Below are 22,589 nucleotides of genomic sequence, written 5' to 3' on the forward strand. Positions count from 1 at the left end.
CACAGCACCACAGACACAGCATCACAGACCTGGCCTTCACAGACACAGCATCACAGCATAGCATCACAGACATGGGCATCATAGACAAGGGCATCACAGACAGGGGAATCACTGACACAGCCTCACAGACATGCACATAACAGACATGGCCATCACAAACTCAGCATCACAATCATTGCTTCATGGGCAGGGGCATTAGAAACATGCTTGCCACTTTGAACCAACAAGGACAAACAACCACACCCTTGTGTCAGGGAGAGGATGATGTACTGTTATATATTGGTGGCCTTAGAGAAAACCAAAGCCAGGGCCATTAGTTTTATAATTTTAAGTATATGAACAAGTAAATGAGAGAATAACAGGTGTAAGCTGCTTCCTACAAGGCCCAACAAAGAATGTGAAACATCACTGGAGTGAGGTGAGGCTGGGGCATGGCTGCTTTTAGAGCAAGAACAGATACTGTTCTTCTTAGGCAGTGTGAAGGAAGTCAAGGAGCCATCTTCCCTGAAATCTGTTCCTTTCCCAGTTTCCTGAGGCATTCAGGGATTGTTGAAGCCACTACACTTAACACTTGATTTTTTTCTCTTATTTTTGGGGATGTAGGGCCAACAGACTGCTGGTGATCAATCGACTTTCTGAAGTACTGAGGCCAGTCTTTTAGCAAGGACCGCACTTTCTCTGAGAGTCTAGGGAACTCCTAAGTCTGCTCCCTTACACTGGGGAAGCACAGTGTGTAAGGGTCCAAAACTCATCCATTGACTCCTGGAGGACTCTGGTCAGATAGGAATAGACAGTCCAGTGCCAACGGTCCTCATTCTGGACACACTGCACAGGAGTGAATCGCTTCTCAGGTAGAAGGAAATGACAGAAAAGAGTCTCCCTTCCCTTCCCTTCCCTTCCCTTCCCTTCCCTTCCCTTCCCTTCCCTTCCCTTCCCTTCCCTTCCTTCTTCTCCCCTCCCGTCCCCTCCCGTCCCCTCCCTTTCCCTTCCTTCTACCACCTTCCTCTTATGCTTAAGAGTTTACACACTACCCCAAATCCCCCTAGAAGTTCAACTGGAGTGAGGTGTAGGATGTAGTCTCTCTCAAGAGCACATCCAATTTATTGAGTGTGGTGGTTTGAATATGCTTGGCCCAGGAAGGGGCACTATTAGGAGGTGTGGCCTTGTTGGAGGATGTGTGTCACTGTGGGTGTGTGGCCTTTGAGACCCTCCTGCTAACCACATGGAAGCCAGTATTCTGCTAGCAGCCTTCAGATGAAGATGTAGAATGCTCAGCTCCTCCTGCACCATGCCTGCCTGGATGCTGCCATGTTCCCGCCTTGATGATAATGGACTGAATCTCTGAACCTGAAAACCAGTCCCAGTTAAATGTTGTCCTTACGAGAGTTGCCTTGGTCATGGTGTCTGTTCACAGTAGTAAAACCCCAACTAAGACAGTGGGGAACTTTTGAAACTTATTTGTGTGTGGGTGTGTGGGTGTGATTTGTTTTTCTGAGACAGGGTTTTACATAACTCTGATTGGTCTGTAGACTTATCCTGTAGACCAGGTTGGTCTCAAACACACATGGATCCACTTGCCTCTGGTTCCCTAGGACTTAAAGCATGTGCTACCATACCTAGCTGACTTCTGAAAACTAATAGGCCACAAAATCCACAGAAATCGAAATTCAAAGATGAAGCACAAGAGAGGACAACTCATGGGATGCCCAGAGCATCCTGTAGGGTTGAAGAAACCCCCTCCCTTCCTCCTCTCTTCCTGAAGGGAAGCTGCAAGTGTCACAGGCCCTCTGGAGATTACATAGGCATTAAATGCTTGCTAGAGAGAGCAGATTCTTCCATGGAACTGCCTTTGGGCTGTGCAGACAGCCACAGTGGTGCATCTTTTGAAGGCTGTCACCTGTGCTGGGATGAGTTTCCCAGTGAGGTAGCTGCCTCTGAGTCACTCACACTTCTTTAAGTAACCCCGGTCAGCTTATGGTGCACCAGCTGGATCTCAGTGGGGTCGTTTTTGAGGTTTCCAGTCCATGCCCTTTTTGGAATGAACAAATCACACCTCCTCAGGAAAAGTCACACCCTCTGCCCTTCTCCCTCTCCGCCCCCACTTCTAGTCATTCCTTCTACACATGCAAACTAGGTGTCCTGTCTGCGTTGGGACCTGTCAGCCTTTGGCTGTGTTTGGAAGAGACCTCGTTGGACTACAGAATCCTCATATATATTCCACTTCCTAGTCCAGCATCTCCCTATGTGAACACTGCTCCTCCGTGAGGGAGAGACATGGTTTATAACCTCTTGCAGGGAATTATAGTCAGTAACAGGCAGAGCCAATTTGTGCTTCCCCAGTGGGGCAGGCAAAATCAATTAATGATGAATGTAAAATGGCCGGACAGGCCTGATGGCAGAGCGTGGCCTAACATCCAGAGATGATAAGGAATTTTCTGAAGCTGAACTAATAGGAAGATAGGAGGGGAAAAGATCAATCTCATGTACAAGGGCAGAGAATCCAGAATACACAGTAGCTAGGCTTGGGTCTCCTTCCATCTGACTCTGAAGTAAAGGGCAAGTCAGCTGACCATCCAATATAGGTGTTTACTTATGGACCCACAACAGAAAAGTCTACACAGAGGTGAATGAGCACTTTCCAAACAGGAGCCAAAGGGAGACAATGAAGCCCACCTGCCCTAGGTATGTGCTCTGTAGGAGAAAGGGTGAGAGGGGGAGGAGCTATCAAGTGCCCCCCTAACAGAACCAAGCGGTGGAGGGCTGAGTTGTAGGTAAGGATGCTAGGGGCTCCTGGAGGTCTCCTTACAGTGGGCACTGTGTGCAGCGGATGGTACGGGTCTGTATGGATCTTCATTGATCTGAGTTGTTGATCTCAGAGGAAGTCCAGCCTGCTGTGATCAGCAGTGAGGGTGTGGGGAGCTGAGGGGTGATTTTCACGGGGCCTCCAATCAAATAAGCAGCCACACCTGACGTTGATCTTTTAAAAAGATTTACTTATTGTATTATTTTAGTGTGTCTGAATGTATGTGTGTGTATCACATGCATGGAGTCTGAAGAGGGGGGTTAGATATCCTAGGACCGGAGTTACAGAGGTCGTAACTGTTTTGGTGCTATGAATTAAGCGGAGATCCCTGGAAGAGTATGGGGTCCTCTTCACTGCTGAGCCATCTTGCAAACCTTGATATTGATCTTGCCCAATCATTGCTGCTGTTTCTTTTGGAAAGAGCGGAGTGTTTTTTTTTTTGTTTTTGTTTCTGTTTTGCTTTTTAGCACAGAGTGTGAACTTAACTGGAAACAATGTTAAGAGTTGGGGGTCTGATGGAACTGGGAAGGACTCCCCTTCTCCCCAGACCAAGAAGTTAATTTGAACACCCCCACACCCACACTTCTGAAACAGATGCCTTGGCCAGCATTGGGCTTCCTCAGCAGATCTGAGATTGTGTGGGATGGTTCACTGGGGAAGTGACCCTAGAAGGATTAGGAGGGAGGCAGGGAAGACTGTGTCTGTAAGCAGGGATCTGCTGTGGACCTTGGGGCTTGGCCCTTCTGGGACACATGGGAGACTGCAGAGAACACCTTAGACTGTCCACAGAAGGTAAGAAAACACAGTGTTCACCTGCTTACTGGATGTTTCACCAGATGAAGATTGCACCAGAGAAGCCAACTGTTTTAGCTTGCTTTCTGTTGCTGTGTAAACACCTCAACAACAACAAGAACAACGACTAAAACCAACTTTAGGAGAGGAAAGGGTTTATTTTAGCTCACAGGTTACAGTCCATCATGATGGAAACCTGAGGCAGAACTCCAGGCAGGAACCTGGAGACAGAAACTGAAGCAGAGACAGTGGAAGAATACTTCTTACTGGGTTGCTCAGAGACTCAACTTACCTTTAGCCACCTTTCTTATACATCCCAGGACTACCTTCTTGGGATTGATGCCACCCACAGTAGGCTAGGCCTTCTGACATCAATTAGAAATCAAGGAAATGCCCCTATAGACATGCCCTTCAACCAACTTGAGGAAAGCGGTTCCTCAGTTGAAGTTCATTCTTCCCAAGTGTGTCAAGATGACAGTGACGATTAGCCATGGCACCAACCCTATGCTACAGGTGAGTGAGGAGACCCTTATGAGGAGAAGAAGCTTCTGATAGAAGGACATGTGGTCAAGATGGAAGGATGTCCACTGTCCACCAAAGCTGAACAGCCTTTGAGGCCTGGGGAATGAAAGCAGAGTTCTGACAGAGTCTGCTACAGAGTGCTGGTTCTCATATCCTGGTCATTATGGTCATCCACCAGGCAAATGCCTTGGAAGCTTGGTAAGCTTAGGAGGACCATGGCTTCTCTCTTGATGGCTGTTCCTCTTGGTGGTGGTTAAGGGATCGCTGGACGCCTTGTGTGAAAGACCTTCAGGTACCATTAAACTCTTCATGGAGTAGAAATTTTACTCCAGGTAGAATTCTACCACGGGTAGAATCCAGAACTCTGAGAAGCACTGGGGTCATTGTAGTCTGAGGCCTGGGGTGCCTTCATCCTGTGGATAAAGGGTGGTATAGGTCACTCAGGCATGTGACATGCATGTGCTGACATGCATACGTTTTATTGGTTGGTTTATTGAAAAAGTTCATACAATATATTTCTCCTTCTTTAATTCCTCCCAGGTCCTCCCCACCTTCCTACCTCCTCAACTTTTCCTTGGAACCATGCATAACTTTTTACTGTTATGATCTTTCTGCCTCCTCTTCCACACAGATTCCTGAGTCTTGAGGGGAGGGATTTGATGAAAAGATTCCATTTGGAACTGATTGCTCCAAAGTCCCTTATTCAGTGTACATGGTCTCAATCTCTCTCTCTCTCTCTCTCTCTCTCTCTCTCTCTCTCTCTCTTTCTCTCTCTCTCTCTCACTATCTCTCTCTCTGTTTCTCTGTCTCTTCTCCCATTCTCTTTCCCCAAACTCCTCTTTCAAAACAAACAAACCAAAAAAAAAAAAAAGAAAAGAAAACCAAAAAGCAACAACAAAAAAGAAAATAAGAACAAACAAGCAAAAAAACAATAAGAAAAAAATACTACCGAGCTCCTTTGTGCTGGCCGCGCACTACAGGCAAGGGGGCCTGCCCTAGATCATGGTTGAATACTGGTGAGATTCCACTGGAGACAAATGATGTTCTCTCTTCCAGGGGTTTCTAACTGCTGACACCTTCTGCTTAGGGGTAGGAGCCATGTTCCCATACCCTTCTCAGTACTGAGACTCATCCGGCTTGACATGGCCGAGGCATGGCCACAGTACTTGTGAGCTCATCTGTGTATCCGTCCTGTTATGTGAGGAAGACTAGGAATTATCCAACACTTCTGGATTTTACAAGCTGTCTCCTTTCTCACACGGATCCCTGAGCCTTGAGGGGAGGGATTGGATGAAAACATCACATTTAGACCTGAGTGCTCTGAAGTCCCTGACTCACTGCACATGGACCAATTTGGGGTGTCTATGTTAATTCTCATCTATTGCAAGAAGAAACTTTTCTGAGGAGGACGGAGCAAGATACAGATCCAGCATGATGTCCTTGGGAGTCATTTCATAACTGTGTTCCTTTAGTGGGAGTGTATTTTCTCCTATTATGACCTATCTAGTCTCAGGTTCTTGGCCACTTTAGCAGTGTCAGGTATGGGTTCCATCTCATGGGGTGGGCCTTAAATCCAATCAAAACACTTGTGTCACTATTGCATTATTATAGCTAGCAAGCATGTACTGTGTTCACAGTGCTTGTGGCTGGGTGATACTGGTGGTTACCTGTCTCCTCTGGTAGCACGCAGACAACTACCCAGCACCATGTACCTTGTCAGTAGGCATGAAGCTTCTAGTCAGGTACTAGCCTGACGTCTCCATGTTCAAGTGCTGTCATCTGTAACAGGGTCTTACCATCAGGGTGCAGAATAACATATGTGTAAAGCCTTGAAAATAGCCTGTGATGTTTGGGTTTTTTTATGGGGCACCTTTGGCCAATTAGTGTCCGTTATCTGGGTTCTAAAAAGCCATTGATTTGTGTATGTTGCCTAGTATTAACCACGTAAAGCAGAGTAAATTAGGTCTTGTTGTACTTCATGGCTGCAAGCAGCAGACATAACGGATGCCGAAATGTGTTTCAACAGTAAACGTAAAGGGCAGAGTGAACACCACTCTGGAAAGTTCTGGAGCTGTTATTCACCGTGTCTGAAGTCTAATGTATGATCCAGCTATTGACACAAGTAATGCTATGGAACAAATTCCCTCACCTCGGTGGTTTATGACAAGAAATGTTCAGTCCCATGGCATCAGTTGTGGCTGGGCTTGCCTGGGAAGCTCTGTATTAGTCTCTAGACAGCCTTGATTCTGCTTTCTGTATGTTCTAGGACATGGGCTAAAAGGACAGCAGCTATCAAGCACATCTGGAGATGTTACAGGAGTAAAAGAAGCAAGCCTAACCGTGCCCAGCCTCTGCTTGCATCTCCACAGCAGATCAGAGAGCTAAGCCCACATTTAAAGGGGGGAAGAATGCCTCACCCCACGAGACTATGGCAAAACTTCGGATGTAAATTCTATTAAAGATGGAGAATTGATGCCAGTTATTCAGCGTCCCAGTGTCTCCATCTGACTTCTAGGATTCCCTTTTTAAAAGTTTTATATAATTATCGTTACAGTGTATGTGTGTGCACATGGTGTGTGTGTGTGTGTGTGTGTGTGTGTGTGTGTATTCACATGGCATGTGTGTGGGGGGAGACACACATGTCACAAGGTGCTTGTGGAGGTCAAAGGACAACTTTGAGAGTCATCTCTCTCCCTCCCATGCGGGTCTTGTGGATCAAATGCAGGCCATCAGGGTTGGTGACAAATGCCTTTAACTTGCTGGGCAATCTGAAATCCCCTTTTGCAAGACATGAGAAAGCACCTTCCCACCCCACCCTCCTCCTGTGGAGGGAATGAGAGACAGCTGAATTCAATCTAGGATTGGACCAGGGTCACCGACCAGGTTGCTCTCTTCCCATTTGAACCCAGACGCTCCTTGTTCCTGTTCTACTGAGCCCACACGGAGTGCTGGAGCATCCTTCCAAAGCACTCGTCCCTTCCTCCCATCTGAAAGACACTTGGGGGAAGGTACATTGTGGTCCAGCATGGGTCTACACCAAAGCCCTAGCATCCACTGAGAGAATGTTCACTGAGGAAGCTCCCTGAAGGTTTATTGTCAGTGGCCTATAGCCCTGGGTTCCGTGACTGGTGTATTCTCCACTTCTTTACTACAGCTTGGGTGACTGTTTCATACCCTGTGTGGGGCTGTGTCACACATATTAGTCAACAAAGCCTTTGGATCCCGGAGATAACATCTCTGCAGGAGAGTGAAAGTTAATGGCCTTGGCAAGATCTAGAATATGGACCCCATATATCAAGGTACTCCAGGATCACTGATCCCAATCACAAGGGGCTCTGGCCAGGTCCATGATATCTTCAGGACCTCAAGTGTGCATTTGTGAGACTGTATTTGTTTGCTGTGGACTTGTGAAGAGCCTTCTGTTTGGCCTTACCTTGTACTACATACTTTACCAGGAGTTGGGCTAGGGTGGGCAGGAGAGACCTCCATCCCATGGGACTAAATTGCTGAGCTGCAGGCATGCAGCAAGAGTGCAGTCTGAGAAGCAGGTCTGGGCCCCGGATCTACCTCTCATAAATGGAGGGACTGTTTATTAAGAACTGGCTCTGTGCTAGGGTCATAGGGAGGAGCCAGACGACAGGCTCTGGCTGGCTTATCACTTTCCATCTTAAAGTCTTTGACAGACCAAGAAACCAGCTGTGGAGGGACAGGGCTGGCCTGGTCCACCCTTTTGGTTCCTAATGACATAAGCCAGGCTGTGGCTCAGAGAAGTGCTACAGGCCTGCCTAGCTTCAGTGTCCAAAAGTGGACGAAGAACAACCCTGCCCAACAAGTCCATGTTTGTGCCATCTCCTTGTCCACTCCCCGGGGTCACAAGTTCATGTATTATTGAGCAGACACACCAGGAACATTTGGAAGATATTTTTATTCAGTTGTAATTATTTCTGGGCATCTATTTCTGCCCCTCCATTGCCCTCCAGCAAGTAGTTGGGTTGGGACCCCAACACAGTATTCTGCTGACTGTGCTCCCCTCCCTTTGGTCACAGGGCAATGTTGTGGGATGCTGGCAGGGTCACTGAGGCATGACCATTGGTCAGCTATATTCCCCTGTGGGACAGGGAGTTTAGGCCTTAATTTTGTAGCACCCCATGCAACTTGGTGAGGTGACGGCTGGGGAACTGGTAGCTGCAGAGCTCTGAATAGCTCCCTACTCTTCTCTGGTGCTGTGAGGTCCTCAGACTGCAGGGTACATAGCTCTCTGGAGACAGGGCAAGTAGGTGATGGTTTGGGCTGGCACAGTGGCACTACATTCTGATCTAGGGCTTTGAAGGCCTGCCTGGTTTGCCACGGCCATTCCTGGGCTTGTAAGCCAGGGGTAGTCTTGTGTGATGGCTGGCGAATAGTTATAAATAATGGGTAATCACCCTCCTGCGCTGCAGTGACTGAAATGTCTCCACCCGTGCATTACAATGGTGTAGTGCACCATCTCCAGGGCTCTCCTAAACAGTGAGCAGCAGTCCTGGCTTGCCTCCAGCTTCTTGGTAGTGCCCACCCTGTCAGCATCTCTGTCAGGACCTCCCGTCAGCCCTGTTTGCCCTCTCTGGTGCTCTCCCAGATACCAGACACTGTCCTCTAAGAAGTACAGTTCTCTCCTGGCCTCAAATTTGCCAGATGCTCCCTAGGGTGTCTTTCCATTGTATCTGAGGTCACGAGTGAGGGGCAGGCTCTTCATCTTCTCAGCCGTTCCATCTGCAGGACAGGGTTGGACTCCCGTCAGAAAGTCAGTTGCTTCCCAGGCCTGAAAGGAGACAAGGTGCTGGTTAGCTTGGGGCTGGGGCTTTGCCCAGGGCTGATGCACTCTAAGGGGAGGATGACGACACTCTTTATCTCTGAATCCTACCCCCCCCCCCAAGCCATGTAGCAAACACTTTCTTTGTTAAGGTATCATTCCTGAGTAGGCCCATACTCATTCCCACCCTACACACCCATGGGTGCCTTTACTTCACACACACACACACACACACTTTAAAATAAGCTTTTCAGAAGAATCAGTAGTCTTGGGTTCCACCCTAGACACACAGATTTACGTCTGTGTTTGAGCAGAAACCTTACACCCATGACCATGAAAGTACGAACAAGGTACGAGTTCATAGTTCATCTGCCTCAAGTGTGGATGGCATGGTAGGTGCGTGAGGGTGCTACTCAGATCTTTTGGGTGAAGTGCTGATCACATTTCGAACAGTGTCAGTGGTTGGAGAGGCTAAGGGGTGAGGGGGGAGAGCAGAGAAATCAGCTGGTAAAGTAAGTCAGTGTAGCCAGCTGCAAGTGGACGTGGAGCCCGGCTGGGAGTGAGGACAGCGGGCTCTATCCCTACGGTACTACTGAGGCAGAGTGGGTGGTTACAGCATCCACTGAATGTGATGGGGTAAAGAGGTAAATCAGCATGGTTCTAGCCTGCACGTCTGCAGGCCCGGCGCTGTGTGCGAGGCCCCACCAAGGAATTCAGTAGAGATGTCCCTTTTTTTTTAAGTATATTCTTTCAAAATACTTATGTATGTATTTATAGTGTGTGTGTGTGTGTGTGTGTGTGTGTGTGTGTGTGTATGTGTGCCTATATGCCACAGCCTGTGTGTAGAGGACAAGGGCAATTTGTGGGAATTGTTTTTTGCTTGTTTGGTTTTTGTTTGTTTGTTTTCCTTAACCACGTAGGTGATGAAATGACACTCAGATCACAATGTTCGGCACCCTTACCAGTGGAGCCATCTCAGTGGTTCCCTTTCCACATACTCTGTCCTGTTATAACCCAACACCAGGACAGGAAGGAAGTCAGGGCACTCCTCGCTTAAGAAGCTTATGCTGAGTTAAAGCTCCTGGGAGTCCCTCTTTCTCTTGGTTTTCTGGGGTTGGGTGCTGAGCTGCCGCCTGTGACATGCGCTATGCTCGGGCCCAAATGAATTACGATTTGAGAAAAAATAAATTATAAAAAAATATATAAAAAATAAAAATAAAAAAAAGAAGCTTATGCTGAGCTCTAGGGCCTTTTAGATACCACAGGCCACAGCACAGCCCCATGGGATTGAAATCACGTGGGTGGCCGAGTAATCCTAGTACACAGCCAGGCGGAGCCAGCGGTTTTTTCTCTCCAGTCCAAGGATGGGTAGGGTGAGAATGAGGCCACCTCAGGCCTCAGATCTGTACTTCCTCTCTGTCGTTGATGAGAGAAGCCTGGGTCAGGCCTCAGACCTGTGCTTCCTCTCCATCGTTGATGAGAGAAGCCTGGGTTAGGATTAGCTAATGCTGGTATTGGGAGACAGAAGGGAGTCTGCGCCAGCTCCTACCTCTAAAGTCCTAACTCTCCTAGACACCAGCATGCAGCAGTGCCCAGGAAGGCTGGAGAAGGTGGTGCCTTCCTGCTGCTACCCGGCAGAGCTGAGAGTACACCTCCTCACATGAAGGGCCCACCACATGGGCTTTTGGGTGCCGTTTTCATTGCACATACTGTGTTCTAGTTGGGCAACAGAGCTTCAGTAGCATAGAGGTGAGGGCATTCCTGAAATGGAGGGCGTCACCAACAGCCTACCATAAAATGTCACCATGTCTCATCGCCAGGCCTCCCTCCCTGCTGCCAACTATGGTGCTCGGTACATTATGAGAGATTTTATCTCTGAAGAGGCTCACTGTGAGGGTGGATGCTATCTCTGACACACAGAGATCACAACATGTCCAAGGCTGCATATGGTGGAGATGGCTTGATCTGAGGTCTTGTGCTTCCTAGTCCTCTCTCTCTCTCTTTCTCCCCCCTCCCCGCCTCTCTGACCCCTGGAAGGGTTCCAGAACTCAAGCAGGAGTTTGAGGTATGTTGGTATGGCCTTTTCCTGGCACCTACTGGAGAAGGAGAACTTGTGGTTACGGAGCTGCTCCAGGGGACTTTTCTAGATGGGGGAAAAACATCCATGATTCGAGAATTAAGGGAGATTGTAAAAGGGTCTGCAGAAAGGGGCTAACCTTATTTCCTCAGATGTCAGACCCATGCTTGGCAGCGGAAGGGCAGATTTGACTCCGTGGATGACGAACGCCCCTGTGGGGGACATATACCTGTCTGCAGGTTCCCCTAGCAGGGATTTAAACATTTTGCTGGCATTTCCCTGGGTCCTAAATCAAGCCAATTCATCCTGGCTCACGGTGCTTTCTCAGAACAGGGAGCCTTATGTTAGATTGCTCTCTCCGGGATCCTGCTTCCACTATAGTCACAAATTCCCAGTAATGAGTAATGCTGGGAAGAAGCCATGACAGGGCAAGACGCTAAATTAAGAGCAGAGAGTCCCAGGCAGAGTAGGGTGTTTGCTTTGGCTGGGGTGGTGCAGGCCTGGCTGCTGTTTGCCAGACAGCCGGATCTGATAAGTGGGCTTCATGCAATGCTACATAGTGGGCCCTGGACGTCTGCTGTGTGTCTGGACAGGTTAAGCCTACTGGCTGTGTGGGACATGGCCCCTTTCACCCCCTCTCCATGGCTTCCCCAGAGTCTGCATCGTCTAAGAAACCAGGGGATGGGAGGCTGGTTTCTGTGAGAAAAAGAACTGGATTGTGGGACTTCTGTGTGTTTTGATGAATTGCTTCCAGGCTGCTGCTCAGAGAACAACTCTCCTGGTTGCGGGACACAGGAGGCTGTAGTTCTGTTTTCCAATCCATCCTGGTCCTTTTCTCCAGAAGCCAAGAGGCACAGAAGAGACGACCACTCTTTCTCCTGTGGCTTCTGAGACCGCGTGACTTGGTGGAGAAACACTGGAACATGTGGGCTTCTTTGGCTCTGATTCTCATGAACCGGATAAGCTTGGGCAACTTGTTCAACTATAGCAAGCCTCGGATTCCTCACTTGTCAGAACAGGGGTCAGGAGCTTGTCTCTGTTTGTCTTATAGTGTGTCAAGAGCATAAAATTCAGCAATATAAATAAAAATATTTATCAGTGCTGACTAGCCAATAGTGTGTGTGTGTGTGTGTGTGTGTGTGTGTGTTGTGTGCCTGTGTGCCCGTGTGCATGTGGAGGCCAGAGTTCAATCTTGGGTATTATTATTTAGAAGGTGCCCGCCTAATTTGACATTAATTAATGAACTCAGAGCGGGTGCTATGGAGAGCTCACACATGTGGAGCGCAGAGGGCAACTTGTGGGGGCTGGTTGTCTCCGTCCATCAAGGGGTACTGGGGACCGAAGTCACCAGACATGGCAATAAGCACTTTTACCTTCTGAGCCACATAGCTGGCTCCACCTTGCTTTCTGAGACAGAGTTTCTCACTGGGACTGGACACTCAGCTGTTAGCCTAGACTGGATGGCCAGAAAGCCCAGGGGTCCCTGTCTCTGCCTTCCCAGAACTAGGATTGTAAGTGTATGTCCAAGCCCAGCTTTTTACTTTTTACATTGGTTCTGAGGATGAAACTTGGGTCCTTGTGTCTCTGTAGCCAACATTACTGATGGCCATTTACCCAGCCCTGGGCACTGATGGTATAGGCCTTTAACCCCAACACTAGGGAGGCAGAGGTAGGCAAATCTCTGAGTCCAAGGCCAACCTGGCCTACAGACCAAGTTCTAGCCATGGCTATACAGGAAAAAAAAAAAACAAAAAACAAACAAACAAACAAAAAACAAAAAACAAACCTTGTCTCAAAAAACAAACCAAACCAAAAATTAAAGTGCCCAGGCTTTGCTCTGTGATTCTCTACTGTCTGGACAGTGTCAGCAGATTCCGATACCAACCCTGGGCTTGCATCTCTTCTAAGAGAGTTGGGCAGCATATGCCTCAACACTGCTTCCTTATAGGCTCAGGCGGGAGGAATGGTGGTTGTCTTCTGCAGTTCTTAAGGGGAGGCCCTTAGGGCCCTTCCTTCCCTCTCTTAGGTTCCCACATCATCTCTTCTTACTTCCTCGGGGAGGTTACGGATCCCCCTGTGATGGTCAATATCTCGATGGTCAACAGGGACTGAAAGGTGACTAAGAAGTCATCAAATCACATTTCTGTGGCTGACATTTGCAGAGAGGATTAACAAAGCATGGAGGAGCCATCCTGATGTGTGGGCTCCATCCAGTAGGCTAGAGGTCTAGACAGAGAAGGGGAAGGAGAGAGCCTTGCATCCTTCTTCCTGGCTCCGTCCTGTGCGCTGCTCTTCGCCGTCCTCTGAGGTTTTGACGCCACGAGCCCAGATGGAGCTCTGTTTCCTCAGAGTTGTCCGCTCAGGTGTCATGATTCATCAGTGGGAAGGTGACAGACACGCGTCACACTGTGATCTTCCTCTTCCCCCTGCAACATTTCTGTCCGTACACAAAGTCATCTTCACAGCCTCCACTTAACAACAGCCTCTGCCTGGCCTCCTGATTTTCTTCAGCTCTGTCCCCAGCTCCCCTCTGCTGCAGAGCCGCCCTCCCTACGTATCCCTGACCCTACATAAAATGCCGCTTGTCCACCACTACCCTGTGGTGAGGCCCGTGCTGCTGTTCCTGGTGTTCGAACAGTGGCCATCCAGTGACTCTCCAGTTGTGTCCTGTGATGATAACAAGCCTCCTTCAGCTCCAATGTCCTATCCATGTCAAAATGGTTCTGTCTAAGCCACAACCAGGGAATAGAGAATCCGAGCGTGATATCTACCTGGGCAAGGTGTCAGCCACACGACCCATGCTGTCTGTGGTCTGAGTCTGTGTACAGGGCTTGGTTGTCTGGGTGGTGAGGTGCGGAGGTGGAACCTTTAGGGGGTAGGGTCTATTAGGAGGTCCTTGGGTCACTGCCGAAGCCTGAGCCTTGAATGACTCTTGGTTCCTGTCTCACCACGTGACCCTCCCCCTTACCGCAGCTGCCATGAGGCTGTAAGCACAGCAGAGCTGCTGCAACTGTTGCATGTGTCCTTGAACTCCTAGAACTGGATTAAATGAGCCAGTTTTCTTTACTGAGTTGCCCTGCCTTAGACATTTTATTATAGCAATGGAAAATGGGCAGACAGGTATACCACTAAGGAGGGCAGCTTTGGACAAGCCAAGACAACTGTTAGGCCATTGGAACATAGGGGTGAGGCCGAGATTAAATGCAAATGCAGGCTTGGAGGGCCTTGTTCCCGTGGGAGTCTGGCAATGCAAGAGGCTTGTCCACAGTAGAGAAAAGATGGTCAGCTGACAAGAGAACAGACCAGTGAGGAAGACCAGGGGAGGCCTTGTCTTCCTGCTGTGAGACAGGTATTACCCCCAATTCTGACAGTGTCCCCAGCCCCAGGCCTTCGCTCCAAGAGGAGACTGAGATTTCTAGCCAGGGTTTCAAGGAATTACCAAACCTCCCTCAGCTCCTTCCTGTTTGGAGAAGGCTGGGCAGGTGACAGAGATGCCTTCAGGGGACAGAGAACAAAGCCAAGGTCAGGAGCAGGGAGAGGGGATCTGGCCAGGTACAGCAGGGGCACCCAGGCCACCTGCCCACAGACCTGGCTTCTGGGACTCAGAGAAGAAGGGCTCAGCCCACGAGGGGTGACAGGCCAGGAGGGTGGCTGCCGGAGCTCGTGAGATTTCCTTTGCAGCTTCTTGCGGCTTTCTCCCAAGTGTGGGACAGAAGAGAGGGGACAGATGGACCCTGGAGGGGTCCCAGGGGATGTGTACTTACATTTCTTCTGTAGAATGCTCTGTCTGGCCTTGATGAATGCTAGGATGTCAGAGTCTGTCTGGCTGTCTCCAGTCAGCGGGATGGATGACATGGGCCTTCCCGAGATTGAGGACAAACAGGCATCACAATGTTATAAGTCACTGCACCTTATACCTAGATGTAGTGTGTGTGTGTACATGTGTGTGGTGTGTGTGTGTGTGTGGTCAGAGGATAACTTGTGGCAGATGGTTCTCTCCTACAGAGGGTTCTAGGGATGAAACTCGGGCCACCAGGCAGGCTTGTGTAGGCTTTTATCCACTGAGCCTGCTCTTCCATTTTGGGGCACTTGGTTTTCATCTGACCTTCCAGCTTTCACTCCCTTTGTGAAAACTTCATGGTGTATCCCCCTTCTTATCACCCCTGGAATAGATTTCTAGTCCTGCCCCATGACTTCCTGGGTCCTAGGAGCCCTGACCCTGGTTCACTCCTGAACTTTCTTTTTCTACTTCAATAAACTGGTCGGTCCAGTCTTGGTCCCTATGCTCCAGCTGCTTCCGCTCCCCAAGGCTGCCCCAGACGCACGGTTACACAGCTGACGGATGCTTGCTCCCAGACTTACCCAAACCAACCACACTACCGCTTTTCCTTTGGCATCCAGCATAGATTTGACATCTTGATGATGTCTCCCCTGTATCCACGCACCACTGACAAGGTGTAGCTATTTGCCCCTGAGGCAGGGGCTGCTATTCTCTATTTCTTTCAAATCATAACCATATTTAGCTAAAGTGCTACTGTTAAAAAACTACATTTCCCAACATCCTTTGTAGCCATGTGGCCAAATTTGTAAGCAGAAGAGTTATGTGAGATCCAAAAATTTTCTGAAAACGGGAGGATACTGGTTCCTCTCCCCCTCTTTCTCCATCTGGCTTAGAGAAGCCCCTGGCTTTGCCAATCTCATGCCTAGGACTCCATGAAGTGAGTGGCATTCTTGGACAACCAGGTGATGACCTTTTTCTTGTCACCGTGATTTCTGGTGGACATCCTGTCTGTAGAATTCTGCTCAGGAGCTGCACGGTGGGGGTTGGAGGATAAGGGGTGGTCAGGAACAGCAATGGGAGATGGTAACTTCCACCAGTAGAGGGTGCACTCAGCCTGGGGCAGCTGAGAGAAGGGTGCAGACAGGTGACTAGGGTTCTAGTCTCATGGTTCCAACAGCCTTTGCTGGCAAAAGGCCCTTGAAACTCTGTTAGCCTAATCAGGGCTCTAGCTTCCTGAGGAGACTTCTCAGCTCTCTTTAGTAGTGGGCAGAGGTCTCTCCAGATCGTCTCTAACTGACTTTTGGGGTGGGGGAATGGGACAAATGTCTACTATATAGAATCGGCTGGCTTTGAACTTACAGAGAGTTCTACCTGCCTGGTTTTGAACTTACAGAGTTCTGTCTGCCTCTGTCCCCCATGTGTTAGGATTAAAGGTGTGTACTACCATACCTGGCTCATTTTATACATTTATCAGGAGATGGGAGCTACTCTGACCAGGCCTCAGAGGTTTGGGGCGGGGGAATCCTCCTGTTTTGGATGCAAGAGAAGAACATGGGTGGGGGAGGGGAGAAGCTTCCCAGGTACCAGGGCAGAGGTCAGCTCCAGGTTCTGCCTGTAGCAATGGATGGACAAAGGCCCCCCTTGTTAGAGAAGCAGACTTTAGGGCTCCGTCTGCCGCTACAGGGCTGTCACAGTATTAGGGAACGAGGCACATACATACCTATCTTGCACCTGGACCCTGGACCCACTGGGCTCTTGGCTGTGCTGACTGGGGCAAGGGGAGGGAAGGATTCTTCTGGCATTCCTATCACTGAAAAACAAACAAACAAACAAACAAACAACAGAAATCACAGGAAATCTGAAGAAGGGAAACACAGGCTAATATTTATCGGCTTTGGTGAACTGAGTGTATTCTCTCCAAATTCCTATGTGAAAGCCCTAGTTCCCAGAGAGGCAACATCTGGAAGTACGCCTTGGTAGACAGATGACCAGATACTGACTAGATAGACAAGAGCTTGTGGGTGGAGCTCTCAGGATGGACGAGCGTCCTGTGAGAGGAAGGCAGACTAGATCAGTGGGTCGGGACACAGCAAAGGACGTGTCATTACACCCAGAAGGGAGCCTACAGCAAGAGCTACATCCTGCACTGTAGAATCCATAGGTTGAACTCTGCCCCTAAAGTGATGGAGACAGAGTCTTTGGGACAGGATGAGGTAACAAAGCAAGACCCTCAGGACTGGGGTTGGTAATTTTATAAAAGAAACAGGAGTGCTTCCTGACCCTGCCACTGTGGGAGGGGCCAGGGCTCTTACCAGACAACCAGCCTGCCAGCTCCGTTTTCAACTTCCAAGCCTCGAGAACTGTGACCAAAAAACATGCAGAAAAGCAGATGAGTGTGGGACACAGCACAGTGATGGAGAGCTTGTCTGGCACACTCAGGATCCCGGTGTGTTCCCCAGTACCAGCAAAACCAACCGCCAACTGGCCAATGAACCACCCAGGTGTACAACCAGGCCTTCCGGTGTGTGGGGCTCTGCAGATGCCACGCCCCTTGGCCAGCAGTGCAGAGGCAGGGACCCAGTGTCACACTCAGAAGTCTGCAGCATTCCGTTAGAGCTTTCAGGGCATCAGCTTAGGAAAGAATTTCAGGACTAGCCAGTTAACGAGGCAGAGATAGGGGTTCATAGACACATTAAAGAAAGACGCGTGACCAGAGAGTAAGTGTGCACCCAGGAGCAGAGGTGTGGGCTGCCCAAAGAGGAGCCTCTGAAGGGTGAGAGGTGTCACATGTGGGTGCTGGGTCCTCAAGGGAGGAGCACAGCTGACTGTCTTAGCAGTAGCCAGTTAAATCTTTCGGTGGCTCTCCAGTTATATCTCAAAAGATTGCTTGGAAATCACCCAAGCCTTTCCCTTCCACTCTCCTCTGAGAAATGGGATTATGGGATGGCCCCAGAGATTTCTTGGGTGAAATGATAGTCGGATGAGGCAATATCAGAGCCCGTAGGGCTGCACGAGGGATTTAGGACATGTCTTCTCCCTGTTTCTGTGAGAGTCCTAGGCATCAGGAGACTTACAGCTGGGAGGGGAGAGAGAGGCAGTAAGTGGTGGCTAGCTGTTTTGGAGTCCTTGCCTCTCTGCTGGGAAGCCACATCAGACGGATTCTGGGGTGAGGATTTCTCTACTCTGTCGTGTCCCTAAATTTTTCCTTGTTCCAATTTAATCCCTGCTGTGATCTGGACAGGAAGTGTCCCATCCCCCTCCCAGAGGCATCACTCCCAGAGGCAGTGGTGTTCATGACTGCCAGCTTTGGGGAAGAGACTAGATCCCGAGGGATCTGCCCTCATCCTCTGATGGATTGCCCGCTTGATGGCATTATTAATAGATAGATACACATCAGGAGGTGGATCCAGGTTGGAGGAAGTAGGTTACCGGCAGATGTGGGAAGGGCATGACTTCGGCTTCTAGGCTGTGTCTGTCTGCCTGCCTGCCTGCCTGTCTGTCTGTCTGTCTCTGCTTCCCAATGCTTCCATGAGTCAAGCCCACACTGTCTCCATGATGAGAGAGGCCCCTCAGTTCAGAGCAATGGATCCAGCGGACCTCAGTCTGAAACCTCTGGAAACTTGGGACAGGATAAACCTTTTTTCAGTCCAGGTATTTTGTCACAGCATGGGAAATTGAGACAAGGCCTTCGGTGGTAAGAGGAGGACATCATCGTCCTCATCTTAGGGGACATGAGCAGAGGTGAAGAGGGGTTAGATAGCAGAGCCAGATGCTATCACACCTGGGAGGCCTCCGCTGCGCTCCCAGGGTGCTGTTCCAGGAGGTACTCTAGGCTACCCTGCAATAAGCTGTATAGATATGGAAGCCTCTGCTCTATGCTGGGACACTCCCCTTAAGAGTGGTGTCAGAGGCGAAAGGGGCTTAGCATGGTCAGAACCTTCATTTTATAGCTGGTGACACTCAGGTAGGGAGGTGGGCCAGGGTGACAGACGTGTGAGATGGTTTAGTAAGTCCACTGTCATCTATCCAAGCCCGTGATTAGGCCCACAGCTTGCTCTTGCACATAGGAGTTTGGCTAGTTGCCTAATGCCAACCTACTGCTCTCCCACCTGACGTGTTGGTAAGGCCTCTTACCCTGGGGCCATCTCCACAGGCTCAGGGCTGTGACTCAAATAGACAGGAAGGGAAGCCAGAGTGTGTGGCTCCCAACCCCCTACTCAAACCCCCATGCTCATTTAGACAGCCCCTAGCTGTCTAAAGTTTCTCTGTGACACCTTAGAGGGAGAACAGGAGACCAGAGGAAGCTCCTCTGTGCTGGGTCTGACGTGAGGTACTGCAGTACCAGAGATGGCCACAAGGTGGCAGGCTCTGCACATGCTTCTTGAGAGAATGGCTGCCATGTTTCGGGGCTTCAAGGGGTGGCTGGGGAAAGCCCGGAGCAGGGAAGGGCCGGTTTCCCTCCATAGGTGCTGCTACCGTCACAGCAGGTCAGGGGCAGTTTAGAAGCAGCAGTCAGCCTGTGGGAATAAGCCACTGGCTGTCAGACGGCCCTTTCACGTGATGCTCTCCCAGTGTAGCTTTCTTTAGCTGCCAGGGGACGTTCAGGGTGTCACGTTGCTGAGGGCCTGGGAATAGTGGAGTGTGAGAGATGAACCAGGCAGGCAGCAGGGCAGAAGGATGTGTCCACCAGGGAGATAGAGGCAACCAGGGGCTCTGTAGAGGCCAGCAGCCTGGTCTATCCCCTCATGCGACTCAGGCAGGAGGGTGGCACCAGTGAAATGTGGAGGGAAAGGACTCCCCAGATCCTAAGCTGCTCCCCACCCTGAGATACCACACTTCAGATCTTCCTGCCTTTGTTTCCCAAGTACTGGGATTAAAGGTGTGCACCACTAAGCCCGGCCTAATTAATTAATTAATTAATTAATGAGACAGGATCTTGTTGTGTGGCTCTGGAGTTTGTTGTTTTGTTTTTAAAACTGACTGGGTCATTTATTTTTCTTACCGTTGCACATATAAGTGTCCTGTATATATTTTGGGTACAAGTCTCTTGTAAGACATGTGCTTTGCAAATAGCCTCTGATTTGTGCATACTTCTTTTTCTTAACAGAGTCCTTTTAATTTTTTACCTTATTAATTCTTCATTTATTCGTATGTGAGTGTGTATTTGTATGAGTGTATGCACATGTTTGTTTAAGGATGCCTGTGGAAGTCAGAGGATGGCACTGGATCCTTTAGAACTAGAGTTTCAGGTGTTGGTGAACAGCCCAGAGTGGGTGCTGGGATCTGAGCGTTACTCCGGAGCATAGACAGGAAGACTTTGTGCCCAGCCATCGCTCCAGCCTAGTGATATCTCTTCAAATTTTAATAAAGTTCAATTTACTGTTTTTTTTCTTTTCTGAATTCACTGATTTTTAAAATATTTAGGCATCCTAACAAAAACAGTCCTCCAGTTGTTACTCTGTGCCAGAGAAGTGTGGGCACTAAGGCCTGGCATGATCTCGGAGGCCTGGGGGAACACCAACCAGAAGGGTTTTTTTTTCTAGATAAGAATTTTAAAATTAAAAATATTAATTTTAATTATGTGTATGAGCATGTGCGACTATATAAGCCAGAAGTATGGGATTCCCCTTTCCCCTGGAGCTGGAGTTATCAGTGGGGTTGGGAAAGGCCTGGGCCCGGTGCTTAGGGACCAAGCTCAGGTCTGCTGCAAGGGCAGCACAGACAGTCCCCGAGTGCCCCCTGTCTACTTCCACAGCAGCTGGTCCAGTTGCTGCTCATATTCAGCCAGTCCTGAACTGAAGCCCGCACACCTTAGGTGGCAGTTGTGAGGTTTTACTTCTTTCGGCTGCAGCACACCACCCAGGGCTCTGCATTATCTGCAACTGTCAAGTCCTCTCTGTCTCCGCTAGGGCTTCAAGACTCTCAGACTTCCTTGTCACTTTTGAGCTGTATTGGCCAGGTATTTTGTAGAATGTCCCTTGCTGGAATTTGTGTGACATTTCCCTCAGGCTTTCATGGGCACTGACTGACACATTTAAAACGTGTGTGTGTGTGTGTGTGTACATGTACAGTGTGCCAGAGCACACATGTGAAGGTCAGAGGACAACCTGTAGGAGGTGATTGTCTCCTTCCACCATGTGGGTCATTGGGATTAAGTTGAGGTTGTCACAAGGGTGTGTGGCAGTGCCTTTACCCACTGAGTCGTGTTGCCTGCCTCTGGCATCTTATTTATTTGTTTAATTTTTAGGACTATTTATTTATTTACTTTTATTTTGTGTATGAGTGCTTTGTCCAAATGTGTGTAAGTGCGCTGCGTGCATGTGCGTTGCCCTTGGAGATCAGAAGAGGGCCTCAGATTCCGACTGGAGTTACAGACAGTTGTGAGCTGCCATGTACTTGCTGGGAACTGAAGCTGGGCCCTCTATAAGTGCAGTGACCACTCAGTCTCTGGGATATCTCTCCTGCTCTCTGGTAGCTTTTAAAAAGCTTCATTTCAGACTTTGAATATGGGATCTTGGTGTATGTAACCCAAAGGTGTGATGACCCCTTGATAGCAGAGATGGATGCCCCACTCACACTGTCCCAGCCTCTGGCCTGGAAGGGCTGAGTCTGAGGTGGATGGCTGAGGGTGCGGATGGATCAGTGAGAATCTGCCACCTGTATTCGATGATTAGTAAGAGACCAGACACCATGGTGTGCAGAGACATGAAGTCCCCACCAGATCTCTATACCGTTAGAGAACCAGAGGGCATCAGATCCACTGGGGCTGGCGTTATAGGCATTTGCAACTGATACAGCCCTGTGGGAGGCTGTCCACAACTTGCCCATTTATCTCCTGAATCTTCTCTAGGACAAGGGATATTAATACCCTTGTCACAACTCCCTGAGTCCTGATGGATTGAGTATTTTCTAGGCTACGTCTTCCCAAACACTCCTCCCAGGCTATGCCCCCGCCTGCTTATGCCAACCCCCTTCTTCTCCTCAGGTGACAAGACCAGAGCTCACATTGTTGGACAACTTTTCTCCTGTTACCATGGTGTTAGGTATACTGACTTGGCTGTCAGAGGGAGGGGGTCTGAAGGAGTAGCATTCAAGAGACCTTAAATGACACACGCCAGAGGGACTACAACCAACCAAACAGCAAAGGCAAGACAGCTTTCCAGACACTGCAGCCTTAAGGAGGAGGCAGGGAGCCTCTCCTGGGTGCCCTGACACAGGCCAATGACTATGTCCTGACCTTTTTTTGGAAAGAAGCTGTGTCTGGTCCTGCTGGGGAAACGGCTTCACAGGGTCCTGGAGGTTCGTGGCCGGGGAGTTTACCTGTTGGCCCGAGAAGAGATTTTGTAAGTTTAAGTGCAATACCATGGTATGATGTTCTTGTTGTAACCCTTGTCCTCTGTCTCCCAGCACTGGGTCTGAAACTGGAGACTTCAGGCTGGCCAGGCGAGTGCTCTACCACCGAGATCAATCCTTAACTCTTGATGCTATTCTTCAAAACACATTTTCTTTTCTTTTAAAAATTCTTATTTATATGTATGTGAATTTGGGGGCCAGAGGAGGATGTTGGATTATCCTACGGCTGGAATTACATGCAATTGTGAGTTACCCAGTTTGGGTGCTGGGAATGTAACTCTGGTCCTTTGGAAGAGCAGGAAATGCTCTTACTCACAAAGCCATCTCTCCAGCCCTTTGATGTCATTCTTAAGAGGGAAAAGCCCATTATAGAAGTAAGAATATACAATGTATATGGCAAAAATTAAATCTAGACATAATTATAAGCATTGTTAGTACTGTCTGCATTGTTCTCTGTGCCCTCCAGTTTTCC

At 49.2% G+C, this 22,589-nt stretch overlaps 1 protein-coding gene across 1 annotated transcript in view; it reads right to left on the reverse strand.

The window, feature by feature from the left end:
- Positions 1 to 22,589, reverse strand: part of Kif6 (kinesin family member 6) — a 303,671-nt gene that overhangs the window by 4,048 nt on the left and 277,034 nt on the right. Inside the window, exons 19-24 of the mRNA XM_028766687.1 lie at positions 22,002 to 22,084; positions 17,077 to 17,124; positions 16,481 to 16,574; positions 15,364 to 15,371; positions 14,748 to 14,842; positions 14,423 to 14,507 (exon numbers count right to left, since the gene is read on the reverse strand). Of these exons, the coding sequence (XP_028622520.1) occupies positions 14,423 to 14,507; positions 14,748 to 14,842; positions 15,364 to 15,371; positions 16,481 to 16,574; positions 17,077 to 17,124; positions 22,002 to 22,084 (413 nt within the window). The remainder of the gene's footprint in view (positions 1 to 14,422; positions 14,508 to 14,747; positions 14,843 to 15,363; positions 15,372 to 16,480; positions 16,575 to 17,076; positions 17,125 to 22,001; positions 22,085 to 22,589) is intronic.

The sequence above is a fragment of the Grammomys surdaster genome, unplaced genomic scaffold (assembly GCF_004785775.1).
Source record: "Grammomys surdaster isolate TR1022 unplaced genomic scaffold, NIH_TR_1.0 169, whole genome shotgun sequence".
NCBI classification, from domain to species: domain Eukaryota; kingdom Metazoa; phylum Chordata; class Mammalia; order Rodentia; family Muridae; genus Grammomys; species Grammomys surdaster.